At 38.8% G+C, this 20450-nt stretch overlaps 2 protein-coding genes across 11 annotated transcripts; both read left to right on the forward strand.

The window, feature by feature from the left end:
• Positions 1-1365: 1365 nt before the first annotated feature.
• Positions 1366-11062, forward strand: LOC149027990 (E3 ubiquitin-protein ligase RHF2A-like). 10 transcript variants are annotated; one of them, XM_089167566.1, is made up of 9 exons: positions 1366-1465; positions 2094-2237; positions 2377-2423; positions 4087-4149; positions 4229-4337; positions 4464-4846; positions 4957-5058; positions 5185-5541; positions 10744-11062. In XM_089167566.1, exons 2-8 carry the CDS (start codon positions 2106-2108, stop codon positions 5486-5488), a joined length of 1140 nt encoding a protein of 379 aa, XP_089023692.1. In that variant the 5' UTR covers positions 1366-1465; positions 2094-2105; the 3' UTR covers positions 5489-5541; positions 10744-11062. The 10 variants fall into 10 exon arrangements, with proteins under 10 accessions (XP_089023692.1, XP_089023721.1, XP_089023707.1 ...); XM_089167595.1 differs by having other exon boundaries at positions 1369-1460; XM_089167581.1 differs by having other exon boundaries at positions 1396-1485.
• Positions 11063-15419: 4357 nt separating this feature from the next.
• Positions 15420-17910, forward strand: LOC149027991 (fasciclin-like arabinogalactan protein 16). Its single transcript, XM_089167600.1, has 2 exons — positions 15420-17087; positions 17801-17910. Exons 1-2 carry the CDS (start codon positions 15719-15721, stop codon positions 17872-17874), a joined length of 1443 nt encoding a protein of 480 aa, XP_089023726.1. The 5' UTR covers positions 15420-15718; the 3' UTR covers positions 17875-17910.
• Positions 17911-20450: the final 2540 nt, after the last annotated feature.

The raw sequence follows: 20450 nt of genomic DNA on the forward strand, positions 1-20450 counted from the left end.
TATTATTAATAAACGACACAAATTAAATTGTAAGTTTTATTTATTTATTTATTTATTTCTCAGTACAAAGACGGTGCTAAACAACCCGAATGAACAAATAGAAAACTTAACTTACTTAAACAAGACTCTCTATTCACCATAAGAATTCCTTTAAACCCAACTAAAGGATCTGGGAAGAATGTCCATGGGTCCAAGGGACAAAGTGAAAAAGACTTATTTTATGACCCAGTTTAGCCAAAACCAATCTGATTTTAAGAGGCTATTCTAAAAATGGTAGCAGAAGATTTATTCCCTATCATTTTTCTCTCATCTCGCTTTTCTAAATCAATAAACGTTATTAGGAGTAGCTGCAGGTAGAAGAAAAGGCTTAATGGAAAAGAAGAGACACTGTATTTTTAGGTATAGAGAGATAAATTTTCTATATCTACAACACAAACAATGTGTTTCTCATCTTGACGTGGCAATTTCAACGGAATATTGAGTTGTATTCCAATAAGGATTGACCCTCAAACTAAATAAAACCATCCAACAGACATTGTCTATTTTCATCTTCTAAACCTTGCTAGGCTGATTTGATCCTTCGGATACAACAATGGGGATGAAATACAACAATTCTCCGAGCCATCCAACCACAAGCAGTGATCCACCAAATGAAAAGGTATTTCCTGCTTTAAACATAGTCCTTTCCTTACTAATTAAGATCTTTACTTAAATAGTTTGGTTGATTTGTTTAGGTCCTTATGATTGATCTAAAGAAACCGTTCTTCACTCTAATCCGTTCACCGTTCACCATGGAAGAACGACAGTGAGAAGGAAGAAGATGGAATTGAAAAGGTGGAAAATAATAGGAGAAAAACTATTTGCTACCATTTTTAGAATTGGGTCCTAAAACGGGTTTATGAAATGAGTTTCTTTCACTTAAAACCCTGTCTTCTAATCTGAGTTGTTTATTAAGAATATGTCATGTATCAAATTGCGGTGCTGCACTGTTGTCCACAGAGATGTGCCCAGGATTTTTTCTCTCTCTTTTATTTGAAGAGTCAAAATAGGCAGCTAAAGAGGGTCAAGCCGTGCTCGAGCTGAAAGGTAATTAGGAATTTGAAGTAATCAACACACTTACACAGACAAGTATAAGGCAATTATCAATTCATCATAGAAGTAGATATTTTTCTTAATATACCAACCATCATATCATGGAAGATTTCAAAATTTAGAAGATTTTCATTGATTTTTTTAATTTTTTATTGGTAATAACTAATAAGATTCTTGTTGATTTGCCGACCCAAAAAATGTGAAATGATTAGGCGACTATTGGAATGGAAAAAATAATTTTGGGTCAAAACGGTGAAATAATTGCTTTATTGGGAGTGGTGATGAATTGATGAAAAACAAGTGCAGATAAATAGAAAGAAGAAGAGCGGTTGGCGGAAAGAAAAGGGAAAAGGAAAGCAAAGGGTGAGGTGAGGTGAGGTGAGGTGAGGTGAGGTTCGTAAGATGTGAAGGTGATCTGTTCGTTTTACAGCCATGGTGTCTTCCCAACGCAGTTTTTGTTTCTCTGTTGTTTTTTTTAGGGATTGGGCAAAAGGAGGAAAAAAAAAAGAGGAGAAGCCTCTACCCCAACATGCTTCTCCTCAGCTTTTTTTCCGCTCTCCTTTTTTCGTCTAAAATATAGGTGTTTTTTTTTCTTTCATTTTTTTCCTTCCTCTCTTTATAGCTCTTTTTTCTTTTGGATTTGGATTGCAAATGTATCTCTAGTGATCCTTTCCCGGGAATTCGAGTTCGATCTTGGATTCCAAGACCGATTTCTCGAGTCCGGGAGCATTTTCGACGGAGGTATTTTCTGATTTTCCTTCCGTCGATGGTTTTCATGGATATTGGGTTCCATCCATGTTATTTTAATTCTGGGTTTTGCTCGTCTTTGAGTTTTCAGATTGAATTTTGTGACAAGATGTTGGCTTTTGTTAATTTTGGCTTTGGGTATTCAATTTGATTGAATTTCTATGTCATGGGATCTGATGTGATCTCTTATTGGTTGTTTTGTTTGGAAATGTTTTGGAGTAGTTATTTTTTTGGGGTTTGTTTTGTTTTGTTAGTTTCCACCAGCTATGGAAGAGACCCAACAGACAGAGGGCCATCTTACCTCGGCTGCGGCTTTCGTGGAAGGGGGAATTCAGGATGCCTGCGATGATGCTTGCAGCATATGCCTAGAGGCCTTCTGCGACAGTGATCCTTCAACGGTATACCGCTTGATTATTATGATTACCTTTCGGACTGATATCCGCTCCTGTCTCTTCTCCTTCTTCTGTTAATGGATATTTATGTCTATCTGCGTGATCTCTGAACTTGTTGCTTACAAGCATTTTTCTCACTCTGCAGGTGACTAATTGTAAACACGAGTATCACCTTCAGTGCATTCTTGAATGGTATAATCTCTTTATTTGATTCCTGATCATATTCTCTCCTTTTTTCTTTTTTATTTATAATAATAATAATATGAGTGGGTGTAAAGATGCTTGCACGTGTATGGTTTTTACTTGAGCAAGACTTGTTTCAGTTGTCTTTGGAGCAGTGAATTAGTAAAAGTACTTGTCTTTATCTCTAATGCACTTGATTGGTACTTGGGATGCTTTGATTCCCACCTTCAATTGTTACATTTTTACAGCCTCTCTATGATTGGGATTTCAGCATTAATAAATGTAGTGCATAAGAATCTAACTTAGAAGTGATGTATTGACGCAGAGGACTATCCCACCTTGCACATTAATATATGAGTTCCAAATTAAGTTCTCAATTGACTAGGAACTTGATGTTACAAATCCAAATCAAATAAATGAAAGGGAAATCACACTTATTACCCCTTATGATGGTGGAGTTGCCTTGCATGGAATGAGGTGTTTTTGTCTGCTAATTTAGGCTTTCCAAGAATAGTCCTTGAACTTTGTTTCCCTGCTATGAGACTTCATCTTATCAAAAAATTTTGCAGCAAGACAATTTATTGATGCTCTTTTAAAATGAAAGATTAGAAATTGATCCTCTTCGCTATCTAGCCTAATCCTCCTGAATGGTGCATATGATGTCCTGTGTGTAATTGAAGGGTACCATTAGTATTTGTTAAATAATATGTATATTAAATAATTAACATATTATCTTGTTTTTGCTCCAAGCAATGGTATATGTCGAACATATTCAACGCTGATATCACAGGCATTGGTCTATTCATTGTTTAGCTTGATTTTGATTCAGCAGTTGGTTGTTGCTAAATTGTAACATTAATGGTTACTGGGGAATCCAAGACTGCAGGGATTACTGGAGTAGTCAGACTGGTGGAGAGAGTTGAAAGCTCTTCAAGTCTGGCAGGGGAATGTGGTTTAACAACGCAAATTTCATTAGCAGTTGATCTTGAAGATGCATTTAGAGCTTTTTGAACATCATTTTAGGTTGGAATTCAGCTGATAACATTGTTTGGCTATGCTGTCAAGATAGTGTGCCCTGGAGATATTAATAACACATTTACCAGTGCAATTCTTTTTCTCAAATTAATGTTTCATGCTCATGAAGGCACAGATCGGCCAAGGAGTCTACCATGACACCTTACGCTTAAGTTGCTCCTCAGCATGACCTAGGTGACTGGGTATTGTCTGTCTATTTCTCTGGACTAGTAGCTGTTTGTAGAGACTTCCTGTGGGAACAGGGGAACTAATACTCTAGTAGTGTGTATGTTGGTTTGAACAAGGGAAATAAAAGCATGTTAGTCATTTCTATTGATCAGAAAAAAGTTATTCTTGACTTGTCATTCCAGAATCTATGAATTGGTCACCAGTCATTTCTATTGATCAGAAAAAAGTTATTCTTTGCTTGTCATTCCAGAATGCAGAATCTATGAATTGGTCACTAGTCATTTCTATTGATCAGAAAAAAATTATTCTTGACTTGTCATTCCAGAATCTATGAATTGGTCACACCTGATAGGTTTTTAATTGGACTTGTCTGTGTGAAAAAATCTACGTCTCTGCAATGTAGTAGAATAATTGAGAATTGATAGAAAAGATGAAGGAAATCATTTGACTCGTAACTTTTCTCATGTAGGTGTCAGAGAAGCTCTCAATGTCCCATGTGTTGGCAATCCATCAGTCTGAAGGACCAAACTAGGTTAGTTTTCTACTATTAGGTTTGCCCTTTTACCTCTTTTACAGATAATTATTTTGATGTGAAATATGTAATGTTGCAGTCAAGAACTGCTTGAAGCAGTGGAGCAGGAGAGGAGCTTTAGTTTCAACCGACCACGAAATGCTGCTATATTTCATCATCCCGCCCTGGGAGATTTTGAATTTCAACATGTACGTAGTCCTTCTATACTAGGGGGATTTTATTGTATTCTCCTTTAATCGACTCGAGATATTTATTTGGTGTGTTAGGTGCTGACCATCTTTATGTGATCCATATTGCTTTTCTTGTTAATGCAGTTACCTGTAGGTGCAAATGATGCTGATCTTGAGGAACGTATAATCCAGCATTTGGCTGCTGCTGCTGCAATGGGTAGAGCACACCACCTTGCTCGAAGGGAAGGCCAACGAAGTAGGGGCACATCTCAGGGTCGTCCACAGTTCTTGGTGTTCTCAACTCATCCTAATGCACCTCCTCCTGGTCCTGTTACTGCCTCTTCGGCTGATGAGCAGGCTTCTGCAATTATTGCTGGTAGTCCATCTGTTCCTTTTGCAGCTGTGGGTGAAGAACCATCTGACCTGACCCCGCAGCCCTCTCCTGGCCAATCGAATTGGAGTCATTCCTCAGCACCTGGATCCAATGTCAGTGTGGCCAATCGGCGTGGATTTTCCTCCAATAGCCGGTGTGTATTGTTCCTAGACTTAATTATTATGTCACCTATTACATTTTTCACAAGCCTTTACTTTATGCACTGTCTCAAGCATCTCTTTTTTTGGGGTCCTTTTTTTGTAGGAGTTCTGGAAGTCAATCTGTAAATCATGATAGAGCAGGACCTTCTGATCTTCAATCTTTCTCAGAATCTCTAAAATCTCGATTTAATGCAGTTTCAATGAGGTATATAAGTATATTATACACAGAAAAGATTACACTTTCTGTTATTATATTAGTATTTATCTGGTAATTTTTATTTGATTTCTGGTTGGTCCTGGAAATTGATATTTTGCCATTGTTGTACATAAGATACAAAGATTCAATTTCGAAAAGCACCAGAGGTTGGAAGGACAGGCTGTTTTCTCGGAACAATTCCATTTCAGATCTTGGTTCTGAAGTTAGGAGAGAGGTAAATGCAGGAATTGAAAGTGTATCCCGCATGATGGAGCACCTTGAGACAAGAGAAAATAGTAAGGCTGCTGGTTCTTCTGTATCAAATAACCCAGACAGTCAAGTTGCAGAGCCCAGTAACCCGAGTGTTGCACATGGTAACAATCTTTTAGGTGGCAGCAGCTCATCAGCTTCTTGCACTTCAACCGGAGGTTCTAATTAGGATATCCAACATTACTAATCAGTGCATGCATCCTTGGCATTCCATCATTGAAGGTTAGTCCTGATATTATTGCTTGGATTACTGATGATTTCTTGAGTTTCTGAATGTTTTGATACAAAAATTTCTTAAATAGTTATTACTACTTCGTGTATTAGCTCTAGATATATATACATTTAAGCAGGTGTATTTGTCTTATATTTCGGGGAAGCCTCCTGCAACTTGGTAGTTTAAAGACAGGTATTTAGCTTACAAAGTAGAAGGTACCCTTTTTACGCTGGGAGAGGGGTTCAACATTCTGCAACTGTAAAAGGAGACCTATGTAGGGTCCAACAGTTTCTTTTTCTGTTTTGCATGGTTAGAAAGAGGAATCTATGGGAGAAAATGGATACTGGTTGCTCTTTGTAAAAATCATATGGTTTAGGTGTTATGGTGAAATTGATGTTAGAAATTGTAAAAACTGGGTTCATAGCTTCAGTAGAATTGCAACACATAAAAAATTTAAGCTTTGTTATATGGGGCAATGTAGTGAATATCCTGAGGGAATTAGAAATGTTAGCTTTTGAGCTGCTAAACGGCTGCTGCTTTTTGTGGAACATCTTGTTGACTTCCTGGAAGTGAAGTGCAAATCTTAGAGCTTGATAATGACCTTTCTCAGCAATTTGTTCTACTCCATGTGATCTGTTTCCTCTTTACCATGGTGGTTCTACTTGTTCTCTGTATTTTGCTTTGAGTGATGCATTTTTTCTGTGGTAAGTCTGCTTGACCCTGTATTTGTAAAACCTGGCAGGCCATTTTCACTAGTTCTGGTGTATAGTGGGCGAGAATGCCATCTTCCTTTTCCTTATTTATCATTACAAATCCAGCCACAAAGCAATCAAGATTGGAGGTGGATGGAACATAGTTCCATTTATTTTCATTTTCTTTTTACTTTCTTAATTTCTCAACATTAAGTTTCTCAATTTGTCTGCTAAACAACCAGAGGGGCCAGGGTTCTTTTTGATTGTTCAGCTTCCTTTTCTAGTTCTGTTTCTTGGAAGTGTGAGGGAGGAGAAAATATCGGTCTGCTTCCCTTTGGAAAGTTGAGTGTAGAAGAAACTACAAGTATGAATCAAAACCCCATGATAGGGTTATTCCCTCCCCCCCTATTGTACTATATTGGGGAAACCATTTTTTTTTTTTTTTTTTTTGGGAAGGGGGGGCAACAACCAACCTTCAAGAGGGGGTTGGAGGGAGGAGCCCTAAACCCGAGGTAACAACAATTAGTCTGTTCCTTGGGTTATCCGATACAGTGGGTGGGAATATGCTGAAACTTGGCAGAAATGTCAGACATATGACATTCCAAATCATGTTCAAGGACCTAGATTTGGAAGTCTATTTCCTAAGGTTATGCTCCCACCACAAGTGGTGGATAATAGCACCGATCAATAGCAGATGGAAGAGCCTGAAAAGGCTCTCAGAATCCATGACCACTCTTGAGTAAAACCAAAGGAGCGTCTAGGAGTGGGGCCAAATGGAGGGGAAGGCTTTCCTCCAAAGGGAACGGGAAAAGAGGCAAGAGAAAAACAGGTGATCGAGGTCCTCTGAACCATTCCAACAAATGATGTTGTTAGGGTTAGCGAGGGTGTGGGGGCTAATGAGAAAGGATTGGGCGGGGGTCCTGAGGTTGAGAGATCTTGAAAGGGTGCCCTTGGTATGTGACCTTTGAACCAAACCAAGGGGGACCAGGGAACTGGAGGCAATGGGGAGCGGGTGAGGTTCCAAGTTGACAAGGAAGAAAAGGTTTTGGAAGGGGAGGAAAGCCATATGGTGAGGTCACAAGGAGAATTAAGGGGTGGGGGGTGGGTGGGCAAGGAGGTTCAAACTTGTGTGAGACAAGGATGAGCCAAGGGGGACAAGAGAGATCTATAATGGAGTTGAATAGCAGGGTGGACTTAGGGATATGAGAGTCATACACAGTGCGAGGGCCAAGGAGGGTATACAGATGCCCATCCGATGCCACAGGTCTAGTCAAGAGGAGATTGAAGAGCCGGAGGAGATAGCGGAAAGGGCAATTGGTCACAGGATGATGAGCTTCCTTCAAACCCAGGAAGGTTTGGAAGGGTGGAGTAGTCCAAAATGAGTCGGACTTATATTGCCTAAAAGATGTTTCATGTTGGTTCAGTCATAGTTCCAGATTTGCTTTGGAAGATCGTGGACACTGGACTGTAAGATGCACTTGACAAGTTTTACCATTTGGGAAGAAGGCTAAGGCAGTCTTTGGTATAGTTGTCATTTTGATTTTTAAATACTTATATGGTAGTGTTTGGTACAATTTATAAAGCCTATTTCTATTTAAAAATGGTTAATAAAAAACAAAAACCAAAAATATTTCTCAACTTGTTTTTTATTTTTCTGTGAAATTGTTTCCAGTTGTTTTTGCAGTGGCTTTTAAAACACCTGTGCTTCAATTTGTACTAGTGAGGTTAAAATGGTAAATTCATATTCTTTTATAAAACTCTCTTTATTTCCACCAAAAATTTCTCCGCAAACCCTTTTTGCTACCTGAAGACATCGTTCCTCTTTTGCTCCACTCCTCAAGACATATTTCTCTTGCTTCAAAACCAGGAAGAAGTCAAGTCTTCACTATTTTGTTCTTGATCAAGATATAAACACACCATCCAACAACTACCACAATGTCTCTGATAATTTCATCAGAGATTATGGACGGATTTTCACCTGTGAGAGTTTTAGGAACTGGAATTTTACGGAGCTTGATTCGGTAGTCTTAAGGAAATTCATAACCCACTTGGGTTTTCCATCTATGTGCCACCTCTGAGTGTTAGTTTTCAGATCCCTCTTCACTTGGAACTTCAGCAGCCACACCCTTGACTGTTTCCATTTGTTTCCGTATGTTCATCCCCTCATGCCCCTCCAATAGACACTTCACCACCCTAGCAATTTCCACTCTCCCATTAATCCATTCTTCTCAACTTTCGGCCTCAAAGCAACCTACAAATCCTCATCCAGCGGTACATCATTCATCCTTTGTTTTGCATGGAATGGCCAGGCAATCAATGGTACCCCATAAGCCAGTCTCCAAGGTTGAGTTCCAATGACGGGGGTAACAAGCCCTCAGGATGAGACATGTCTAAGCACTTGGATATGCGCAGCCCATGATGGTACCACCAAAACCTTTGCTTTGGCCCTTAAAAATCCCTTTAGCAGATTACCCAAAGAAAATCCCTTAGCAATTCTAAGGGTCCTCGATGTCTTGACTAAATAATAAAATTAACTCCAGGTAGCTTGTAATTCACAGGAATTGAGTTATTTGAAAACCCTGATCCTTTTACCCTATTTCTCTCTCAACCGTCTTGAATTCCAATCTTCACTATGACGAAGCATGTTCCATCTTTTTCATGTTGTAGCGCTATTTTTGCATCTCAGGCGTGTTTCTCTGCCTTTATGGCCCTCCATCTTTGTGGCATGTTCTTCCACCTTAACAGCGTGTTTTATTTTTTTTTATAAAAAGGCGTGTTTCTCTGCCTTTATGGCATGTTTCCTCCATCTTTGTGGTATGTTCTTCCACCTTAACAGTGTGTTTTATTTTTTTATAAAAAAAGATTTATATATATTTTTATATACAAGTTTTAAAACTTATAAAGAAATTATTTTACAGAAAGATACGCGAAACATATTTTTTAGTAAAAAAAAAATCTATTTTACTTTTACCAATTGATTACCAAACATTTTTCACATTTTGGTCCAAAAAGATTTTTTTTTGGGTACTGATTTTTAAAAAAATGGATAAAAATAAAACACTTAAATCATGCCAAAGCCACAAGATGGGTTGGTTGTGATTAGGCTGTGATCTCATGACATAAGAATCAATGCATTTGGAGCCACTTCTAGGGAAGGACAAGGTTAGCAAAAAAGCTAACATTTTTCCATTTCGCTTCTGTTGGAAAGTCATATGTGAAGGTATTGCTTTTTGTCTTTATTAGGCTTTTGACTAATGGTATATTTTGCATCTCATAGTGAGGTGTGTGTGTTTTAGCTTGGTCTTTTTCTACAGTCTTTGTATTTTGGGGTTTCAATATTCCATATTGGACCATTGTTGGCAAGTCTTTGGATAAAATCTAGCCTGTCTTTCATTTTCTATCCTTAAACCACATGTTTTGGAAAATTCTATGGATGGTCAACTTTGTCATTTGATTTTTTAGTTAGCTAATGATGATTTGGAGGTGAAGCAGTAGTCATCTGCAATACTGCAATTGTATTGTATCTCTATTTATGATTGGTAGCAAAACAGATATGAAATGCTGATACCAGGAACAGATATGAGATGCTGAAAGGATACCGGGACTGTGTTATAGAATTTGAGGAGGACAAATAGTGTTGGAATAGTGACCTCCAAAGAACATACTTGGTATTATGAATCCAGGGGATGGGGCATTCAGTATAGCTGTTTCAAGAACATTTAAAAGTGGGCTTCTTTCGACCTGCTGAAGTCCATAATTCTATCGAGGGTTATGCTTACAGATGAGATAAAATAATTTACATTTTGTGCAGGCAAGTTGGTATATTGGCAACCAATACATTTTTACTGTTAGGGAGAGGTTGGCCCACTGCTGCTCCAGGCAAGTATACAGCTTTGCCCTATGGGATGGGCCAAGAAGGTAAGGGAAACAGACATAGGGTGGTATCCTCGTGTTGGGGGGGGGGGGTTGGTTGGTTCATCTTTTCGACCAATGTTTACTCAGGGGGCGGGGGCTTAAAAATGTCGTTCTCGAGTATTAAGTACTATGGACGGATGTCTTCAGGATGGTTCCTGTTTTTTTCATTTTTTTTATGCATTATTGAACGAGCATTAATGGTGTTTGCTGCCTAGTAGGTTGGTCCGTTTATGTTCAAAGAGGTGAATCTCCCATCCCGAAGATTATGTCCAAAAGATGATCATGTATTCTGGAATTTGTCTCTTTTTTTGTCTTGTATGGAACATGAGAAATTGAGTCTTTCTTCAACTTGTTTGGATCGAGTATCCACAAGAGGAAGAATTCTTTTGAAACTTGCTCCTGTTTTACTCTAGTTATATTAGTTTTTGATTAATGAAAACATCCTTGGCAAATGCTTTTGCATTAGCTACGTTGTATTAATATTGAGCATTGTGCATTTTTAATTGCATCTTTCTGTTATGTTAATTGATTGATGAAAACAGTGATGATGTTGTTTCTTTCACTTGTTCCTGAAAAATAATGATGTTTGTCTTCCTTCATTAGGTGATTTGCTTACACCCAGTGTTGGATGCTGAGAAGACATGTTTTCCATCTAGGCCAGTGAAGTGAGTGTGCTAAATACCTGTGAAGGGCAATGATTATTGTGTTCTGATTCAATTGTTATCAAGTCATTCAGAATAAAGGAAAAAAAGGAAAAGAAAAAAAAAGAAAAGAAAAACCTATGCTCCCCCATTCGAATGGATCTCTAAATGCGTATTACTTAACCTGTATATTTGTTTATATTCTGCATTAGTTTCAAATGTACTGTGACAAATATTTCTGTTGGGAAATCAAACTAGCCTATGCAAATAACTTATAATTACAGAGATATTCCATATCAACATGTGAAATATTCATTAGAAATTTGTGAAAAAGAACAACAGTGTTGACTTGCAACCCTGCTTTGATACTAGACGTGCTGATCGTAATATCTTCCCCGGAGATTAAATGTAATTAATTTTTTGATTGCAGAAACTTGCTTTGAAGATTTGTAGCTTGTAGAATCATTATCGTTTCAATTCTTCTCGGATTTCTTATTTCAAAAAGCTTGGGAAGAAGCCAATATTTTTTGAATTCTTTTTGGTTCTTGCTTGTCTTGTTTGTTTGTTTATGTTTATTGATATGGAAATAATTGAGCACATTTTTATCACTTCTCAAGGCGCGGCGTATCTACTGAAACTTCTCTATTCACTCCAAATTCCAAATTTTCACTTCTCATTCTCTTGATTTTTTTAAATACATAAGTTACCATTTAATATCTTTGATTCAAACCATTTATATCCTTAGCTTGAGTTGGTTCATAATATTTGATCCAAATCTGTTACTTGAATCCGTATTTTTTCAACCTTTAAAATCAACTTTTAGAAATGGAATCTAGGGATTTACGCAAAGATAAGTTCAGCTCTCGTGACCCCCCCAACATGCATACGAGAAGCAAATTAAGTATAAAGTAGAGAACTTCCCTGGAAAAAGTTTGTTTACCAATTACTGAATAATGCAACTAATTTTATTATTATCTTTTTAATATAGTTTGGCAGCGATTTTAAGTTTTTGTTTTTCTAAGTTGATTTCAGTTAATAAAAAGATAAATGATAGTATGGTAGTTCATGTAATACTTGTGAACTTTACCCCAAAAAAAAATGTAACAGGTCTGAATCAAATAATGTGAAGGGACTCAATTCAAAGAAAAAATTGATTAGATTTAAAAATAGAAGAGTAACATATGAGTATTCAAAAACATTAGGGGAGAAAGAGAGATAGAAATTAGACGTTTGAAGGAATCAAATGTAAAAATTTGACTAAAGAAATTTTAGTAAATAGAATAAGTATAGTAAACTAATAGAAATTTGGTATAATCTTGGCTTTGAAGAGAGGAGGGGAGAAGAAAATCAATTGCATTGTTTTTAAAAAAATAATAATAATAAAAAAAATTGTCGAACTCATAAAATTGTGGATTTGTTTTTTTTTTTTTTTTTTTTTTAAGTGATTTACGTGGGAATGACTTGCACAGAGTGCCACACGAATTTCCGTTCGTTTCTGTACAATGATTTTTGATTTAGTGCCCTTTGACAGAGTAGAGAATTAGAGATGGTGCCCACAAATTTAATCTATTTAATATGTAGTTGACCTAACAAATACAGTGATGAACATTAGCATGGTTCAAATGATTCTTTCTTCCTTTTTTTATTTGGGGGTAGAAAATGAAATGGTTCTTTAAAAGTATTAAAATAAAGCATAAAATGTTCATAATCCTACCTCAATTACATTAAAAGATGTCATTTATTATTGTAATGACAGAACAACATAATATACTAGCAACTTTAATTTGTCTAGTTGCTCTACCAAGTGCCAATTTTTAATAAGTAACTGTAGTGAAATTGTTTGGGTCATGTGTATCAGGCTGAGATTTCGGACCGTCAGATCCGAAATCTCTATCGAATAAGATTTCAATCGTTGAATTTCAATGGTCGAGATGGAAACTGTAATTTTGATTTGACGGCTGGCTTGATGGTCCATTAATGCGCGGAACCCAAGCAAAATCTGGAATTATAAAAAGTTAGAAGCAAAAGATAATTTAGAAGAGTGTAGTCACACACATGAGTCTTTGTGAAACCTATAGGATCTTATTGATCAGAAGAAAAAAAAAAGATTATGAGAAATGTCAACCATTTCTTTTAAAATGAAATGAAATAAAAAAAAAAAAAAAGTGAGGGGGGCTTGAGACAGGAGTGGGTTTAAAATATGTTTGAAGAGTCAGAAATAGAATCTGAATGGATCTTGTTTCAGTGTTGTGTCTTGTTAGATGGGCTTTAAATCCTGACCATACAATATGATCTTGGATAAATGAACTCACTTTAGTGACCTATTGTGCACATGTGTAATTCATGCGGTCGAGATTTAACCAGTATGGGGCTTATCTATTAAACTGTGGGCAACATAGACGACGGCACCATATTATCAAGACATGTAACACATTTTGAAAGGCTGAGATTCAAGCCGGTTGATAAGAAAATTGATATAGAAATGAATGGAAAAAAGATTTAATGATTTCAATCTATTGGTCAATTTCAGTCATATTTCTGTAATGATTTATATGAATTAACATATATTAAGGGCGACTTTATCGATCATAATCAATCCCACCTTTTTATCCGTCAATTAAATAAAATGCCACCCTTTTAGTGAGAAAAAAGAAATCAGCCGCCCGAAAAGCGAAAAAGCACGATTAACATCTTAAAACAGGTTTAAAAAAGTTGATTTTTTGTTGGAATGGTGATGGCTGAATGCTCTCTGTAATCCTACCATTAACTTGGTAGGATTAAATATAAATTGTTCATTCAGATTTAAATTTATTGAATTAATTAATAGCCTGATAAGTGTCACGTACAAAAGTCTTCAGATAGATTGATGCCTATCGCGTGCAAATGGGGTAAGCCGAATTGAGGGAATAGAAAGACAAATGCATATAGATCATCCTTTTGGGTTGAGTTATCATGCTTAGTGTTATTAGGGACAGGAGAGATGAGGTATTCGTAGAAAACGATGAGAGGGGGAGAGAGACGTAGAGAAAGAACACCCTTAAAAGGCAAAAGAAAATTAAAGGTGATAATACCAAGGAATATTATTAACATTTAGGGGGGTAGCCGGAACCTGACTTTCTGTTGAATCAATCCCATTATCATTCATTCATATAGGGGAACGAGGAATGAGGAAGGAGGTGGAGGGTTTTAAGATTTCTAAGGAAGGGAAGGGAAGGGAAGGGAAGGGGCCGTGGAGTGGAAGTCAGGTAAACTCAAAGGAAGAAAGAAAGAAAGAAAGAAAGAAAGAAAAAGCCCTCCAAATATTACATTCTCTCTCACATTATTGAGAATCATAGCACTCACTCCCCCTCTAAACTTCAACTTCTAACCCCTCCCTCCCTCCAAATGCTTTATTAAGAAACACACACGTTGAAGTGATGAGAGAAAGAGAAAGAGAAAGAGAAAGAGAAAAAGATTAATATTATTTTATTTTATTTTATTTTTATAAGGTAAGTCCACCGACGGAAAACCATTCTTGCATTGATTCCTTACTAAATACTAACTAACATACACTCACTCACGAACTATCATTTTTAATTTGTTAACTCTCTCTCTCTCTCTCTCTCTCTCTCTCTCTCTCTCTCTCACCTATCACCTACCCACACACGCAAAGTCGCAAACTAACTAGGCCCCTGGTTTTTCCGACGGAGACCCTCCGCCTTCCGCCGAGAAAACCGTCGCCGTCAGCGTGGGCACTTTACTTTGTCCGTTCACCAAAAACCCACGCTGAGTCAGTCTCTGTGGTTCACCAAAAAAAAAGGGGGTTTAGTCTCATGTCATATCTCTTAAACACTTTTAACACTTTTTTCTCTTCTTTCTTTTTTCTTTTTTTTTCTTTCTCTTTTCTTATCGTCTTCTACTTTAATAATTAAAATCTAAAAGAAATGCCCCAGACAGAAAAATGAAAAAATGTGGAGAGGTTCATTCATATAAAATACATACAAGTCAGTCGTCTGCCAATTGCCATTTGATTGATTTCGACTTCTTTCTTTCTACTCCTAAACTCTTAACTGACAATGACAGCTCAGCATCCAATCTTATGTTATGGCCTACAACAACTTACTTACGAGTTACGAGTTACGAGTGACTTTGACTTGACGGACCCACTCAGCCACCCAGCCACCCAGCCAGCCAACCCACATAATTCACTCACTCACTCAATGCACCGACACTTTTTTAATTTTTACCCCTCAGGAATTAGGACTCAGGCTCAGCACGCCACCACTCCACTCTCCCGCCGAGTCGCGGGCCTTGCGGCGCCAAAATTTTAAAATGTGGAATTCACTACAATATCCTTTCCGTTACAGCCGCAAGGTTATGGATTTTTATGCAGTTATAAGGCTAAATAAGTCATTTCAGTATCAGTTCACAGCATGCAACAAACAAGAATGAATAAATATGGACTCTGCTGGCACTGGACTAAACTGGCACTCAGGCACTGGCACTGGCTGCTGCGTGGGGAGTCGAGACGTGCGGCTCCACATCCAGAAACCGAGTCTTGCGTGCAGTGGGTCCTACTTAACTTTTGTCCAGGCTGTTTGTCCGTACGCTACACCCCTCAAAAACAAAAAAAAACCCATAGGCCCGCCGGGGAGGGGAGGCTCGCTTGGAACTTGGAACTTGGAAGCACCACATTGCGTCCAGAATCTGCCACGTGTCCATCTTAGTATCTTCTTCCCGGAACCGACACAAAATTTACCAACCCTGCTTCATTTTCCCGCTTCGAATCCGCTTTCCTCACGAACAGCTCAACTCACACCACCGTCACACGAGTACTGGAATATTGATAAGAAACGATACAAGAATACATAAAATGCTCTGGTTTTCTTCCGCTTGAATTGTTTTACTTTCTTCAGATTCTTGCACCTCCGAGACTGATTTCCTCTCGGTACGTCGCCATGGATGTGCCATCATCCTATGCGGCTGCGCCCGTTATTTCTAGGTGGTTCTTCTTCACGTTTTATCTTCTATCACTTGCTGGATTCTCTGCTGCCGCATTGCACGACTCTCCTGCAAACCCGTCGTCGTCGTCGTCGTCGTCGTCTTCGGCACAAATCAACTCGAATTCGGTCCTCGTAGCTCTCCTCGACTCGCATTACACCGAACTCGCCGAACTGGTCGAGAAAGCTCTTCTCTTGCAGACGTTGGAGGAGGCTGTGGGCAACCACAACATCACTATTTTCGCCCCTAAGAACGAAGCTCTCGAACGGGATCTCGACCCTGACTTTAAGCGTTTCCTTCTGGCTCCTGCTAATCTTAAATCTCTTCAAACTCTGCTGATGTTTCATGTCATACCCAAACGGATCGGATCCAACCAGTGGCCTCACTCCTCGGCTACTAAGTCAGCCAAGCACAAAACGCTCTCTCACCATCATCTCCACCTTACCTGTAAGGATTCCGATAAGAGGGTCGATTCCGCTGCGGTCATCCATCCGGACGCCGTGACTCGCCCCGACGGTGTCATTCACGGGATTGAACGTTTATTGATCCCCCGATCTGTTCAAGACGATTTCAACCGCCGCAGAAATCTCCGTCAGACTAGTGCGGTGAAGCCCGAAGGAGCACCTGAGGTTGACCCCAGAACTCACCGGCTCAAGAAACCGGCAGCGGCCTCGCCTGCCGGTTCGCCGCCCGTGCTGCCGATCTACGATGCAATGGCTCCGGGGCCATCACTAGCTCCGGCACCGGCTCCGGGGCCCGGGGGTCCTCACCACAAGTTCGACGGCGAATCCCAAGTGAAGGACTTCATCCATACCCTCCTGCATTACGGCGGCTACAACGAACTCGCCGACATTCTGGTCAATCTCACTTCCTTGGCTTCAGAAATGGGGAAATTAGTCTCCGAAGGCTACGTTTTGACGGTTTTAGCTCCCAACGACGAAGCGATGGCAAAACTGACGACGGACCAACTGAGCGAACCTGGAGCTCCGGAGCAAATCGTATACTACCATCTCATTCCAGAGTATCAGACGGAAGAGAGCATGTACAATGCGGTGAGGAGGTTCGGTAAGATCAGGTACGATACATTACGGGTACCACACAAGGTTGTGGCGGAAGAGGCAGACGGTTCTGTGAAATTTGGACACGGCGATGAATCGGCATACCTGTTCGATCCCGACATCTACACCGACGGTCGCATTTCTGTACAGGGTATCGACGGCGTGCTATTCCCCATTGAAGAGAAGACGAAATCCGAATCAAAATCGGTCCACCGCAGCTCTTCTGCTACGACCACCAGCACGGAGTCTAATTCGAAACTCAGGAGAGGTGCGTGTTAGTTAATTTTGTTTTTCCTTTCACTACTCTGTTCCATTCTTTGTCTTACGATTAGTCAGTCAGTCATTCGTTAGAAGGGTTTTGAGATTCCGGCGAAGGCATTCCGGTGCCGGCGGTTCATTTATTAGTGTTTAGATTTAGATGCATTGGTAGTTGATAGTCCTTGTGGGTTTGTGGGAGTTGTCGGTGAGTCATAATTACTGGCCAGTTCACATGTTCGTCTTTTTTTTTCGTTTGCTTCATCTTTGAGAGTTGAGTTGGGATCCCTACCCTACCGGCCCCTGTGTGTGTTGAACGGGTGTGAAAGGAGAACACAGTCGATTCGAGAGCCACCACACAGAAACCCACCATTTTATTTCTGTGCGATTTGTGTAACCATTTTCTTCTTTCCAGAAAGAAATATTAAGTGTCGGTGAGGTGGGTTTTTGTTTAATCTTGGCATCGAGGACAGAGACTCACCAAAACTCCAGCTGTAGCTTTCCGAATCATTTGTGCTGGAAACAAAACACCTTGTCTTTAATCTCGACTTTCCCTTCTTTTTGTTTAAGTAGGTTGTTGGGCATGATTAGTTTGGTTTTAATACTAGATATGCATCCGAGAAGTTGCTTTCACGTACTAGAATAATTGTGGTAATGAGACATTTTATTGGCAAGCGTTCTTGTTGGCTATTTATTATCTCTTTTGAATTAAAACCCCTTCTGCAGGGAAGTTGCTGGAAGTTACGTGTAGGATGTTATGGACTTTTGGGCAGGATGCTCGCTTCACCTCATGCCATTGAAACCACTTCGCAATCTTGAAAACACATTGAAAAGTTGGGGAAAAAAAACAAGGTAAAACCTTTACTCTCTTCTTTTTGTTATTTGTTTAACTGCTCTTTAGATGAAATCCGTGTGGATAAGGGAAACTAATAATTGCATAGCACTGTTCTCTGGATGATTGGCTCATGCCCTTACTTTACAGAAAGCCACCCCCACCCAAACTCAATGGGATTTCTCCAGTCACTTACAGAAGGTTGTGGGACCTGCTGTTTCTTCTTTGCTATGCTTTTCCCATTATTTTACTTAAGAGTAGACGTGGCCTTCTGTGAATTTGACTTCATTTTAGTACTTCAGCTTAGTTTGTTGCACCTTTTGTCATTAGGATCAAAACTACTTCACATTTTACTGCCCTTTAAGTTTTGTAACACTCGTACCCAAAAAAGAAAAAGAGTTTGGTAACACAAACAGCAAGGAATCATGGTTTATTTAATATAAATTGTCGTAGATGAGAAAGTTTTATTCATAAAAGGGAGAGGTTGTGAAGACGACAAAAGTGTATCTGGTGCCTGATTGATGTGGAGGAATATTGATTAGGTGTGTGTATATATAGAAATAAACACTTGATGATACAATCGGGCTACCGCTGGATAAGTTAAACAAGCAACCTCAGCTGGTCTCGCAACAGGAATAAAAAAGATTAGTTTTAATGAATGAGTAACTAATAAATATTTTAAATTATCAATGTTTCTAACATAAAATTTATGATTATGCAGGTGCCTCATAATTCAGGTGTAAAACAAGAATGTAAAGAGAGTAGTTGAATGGAAGAATGTAGAAGCTTCGGTGGTTTTGATTTTCTTTTTTCCCCTTCTTTGTTTGGTCCTTTTCTTTTGATTATGGTTTTCATTTGTCTCCTTTGCCCCCCATGGACCTGTGGTGAGTGGATTGGGCATTTACTGGGGCAGAAGTTTCAGGATTGCCATGGAAGAGAAGACAAGAGGAAAACCAGAAAGTACATATGAGAGCTATATGCCCATGGTATTACTATTACTGTTGTGGTAAAGAGATGGAGGGCATTGGGAGAGAACAGTAAAAAAGCTAGAATCACCATGGAGATTTTTATTTTTTTCTTTATTTTTTATATTTTTGTGTGTGTGATTGAGGACTCCCCAAGGGAGGGATCTGGAGGGCTCTTTTTCACGTGATCGTTTTTATTTGTCGCCCAAACCAATAAAATAAAACGAACTGGAGAATAAAGGAAAGAAACTTGTGGGTAATTGTTGTTACTAGCATTTTTTGTTTCCTTTTTAAATTTTGTGTCAGGATTGTAAATTGTAATCATATTTGTTTTACTCCAAATTTCTGAAGTGAATTTTTTCAATTGGTATCTCCAGTTTCCATGGCAGCTAAATTTAAGACTGCCAACTGAAATTCAAACCGCGTTCATGTGTTCTGCACAAACAAAATTTCACAATATATAAACACCATACCAATCCTTTCATCTCTTCCCCTTTGCTACACCTGATTCCTGCTCCATGGGTTTATAGCTTCCTTTTGACACTTGCTTGCGGTGTCTTTGCATCAGAGCCTTAACCGCTACTTCTCTCTCTTGAAGAAGTTTGTAGTTATCTTCAAGCTGCAGAGACTAGAAGGCCAGCGGCTTATATGGGCACTTGCCGCTGGTGTCACCCATTTGTTTAAAAGACTTGCTCCTTTTTATAGCTCTTTCAAAGAGGGTCTAAACAAGAATTGAAATAGAAGCCCAGGAACCCCCTCAGGAGATCGGAGAGACTGATTTTATGGGGAGCACATAGTGGATTTTGTGATGCTTTGGCATCAGTGTTAGGGCACCCTTCTATTGCTGATATGTGAAACAGTTGCCACATTTATCTAAGCCTTTTCCATCTATTCATGTATTTAGATGTGAACCATAAATTTCTGCTAAACAGTTGCCACATTCTCTGGAAGGTTAGACAGACCCAAAGGCCCCTTTCTCACATGTAAAACTTTCAATATTTGCCTAGTGACAAAATGCAGATATTCAAGATTTTGAGGGTGGTGAGTTGATTATTGAAGGGTACATGAGAGGGCGTATGATTTATTTTAACTAGACCTGCCACCCGTCCAGTCCATTCAATGATCGGCTATTTGACATCATTTTGTGACAGTGGAAAGTTTAGTTAGACCATGGAAACAAGATTTTCTGTCTAACCAGTAACCACACAATGGCCTTCTACCTAAAAAAAGTAACTATATACACACACTTGTTTCAGCTAATTTAGAGAGGGAAATAAATACAAATATACATATTAAACTTTTTTTACAAATAAAAAGGAGAAAATTGTGGACTTATTAACTACCCCCAAACCCTCGAAGAAAAGAAAAACAATAAACTATTTAAATGGAAGGGCAAATTTAAAGGTTTCTCTTCTGGTTGAGAGGAATCTGAAAAGGGCCCCTCCATTGTGGGTTTCCCATACATGCTTGGTGCTTGTAATCGTTAATAATTCTGGATTTTTCAAAGCTCTATTTCTTCACTTTGGTTAATTCCAATTAGAGTAAAATCTATAAGGACTTAAAAGCCGCTGTTGAGATA

Source organism: Hakea prostrata, chromosome 1 (genome assembly GCF_041222555.1).
Source record: "Hakea prostrata isolate BN-2017 chromosome 1, UWA_Hpros_2, whole genome shotgun sequence".
NCBI classification, from domain to species: Eukaryota; Viridiplantae; Streptophyta; class Magnoliopsida; order Proteales; family Proteaceae; genus Hakea; species Hakea prostrata.

What these genes read in the sequence shown, in the direction of transcription:
- LOC149027990 (XM_089167554.1), top strand. An exon ending in GCGACAGTGATCCTTCAACG is followed by an intron (nt 2,238 to 2,376) that starts GTATACCGCTTG and finishes CTCACTCTGCAG; the next exon opens with GTGACTAATTGTAAACACGA. An exon ending in CTTCAGTGCATTCTTGAATG is followed by an intron (nt 2,424 to 4,086) that starts GTATAATCTCTT and finishes TTTCTCATGTAG; the next exon opens with GTGTCAGAGAAGCTCTCAAT.
- LOC149027991 (XM_089167600.1), top strand. Translation starts at nt 15,719, where the DNA reads ATGGATGTGCCATCATCCTATGCGGCTGCGCCCGTTATTTCTAGGTGG. An exon ending in TAATTCGAAACTCAGGAGAG is followed by an intron (nt 17,088 to 17,800) that starts GTGCGTGTTAGT and finishes CCCCTTCTGCAG; the next exon opens with GGAAGTTGCTGGAAGTTACG.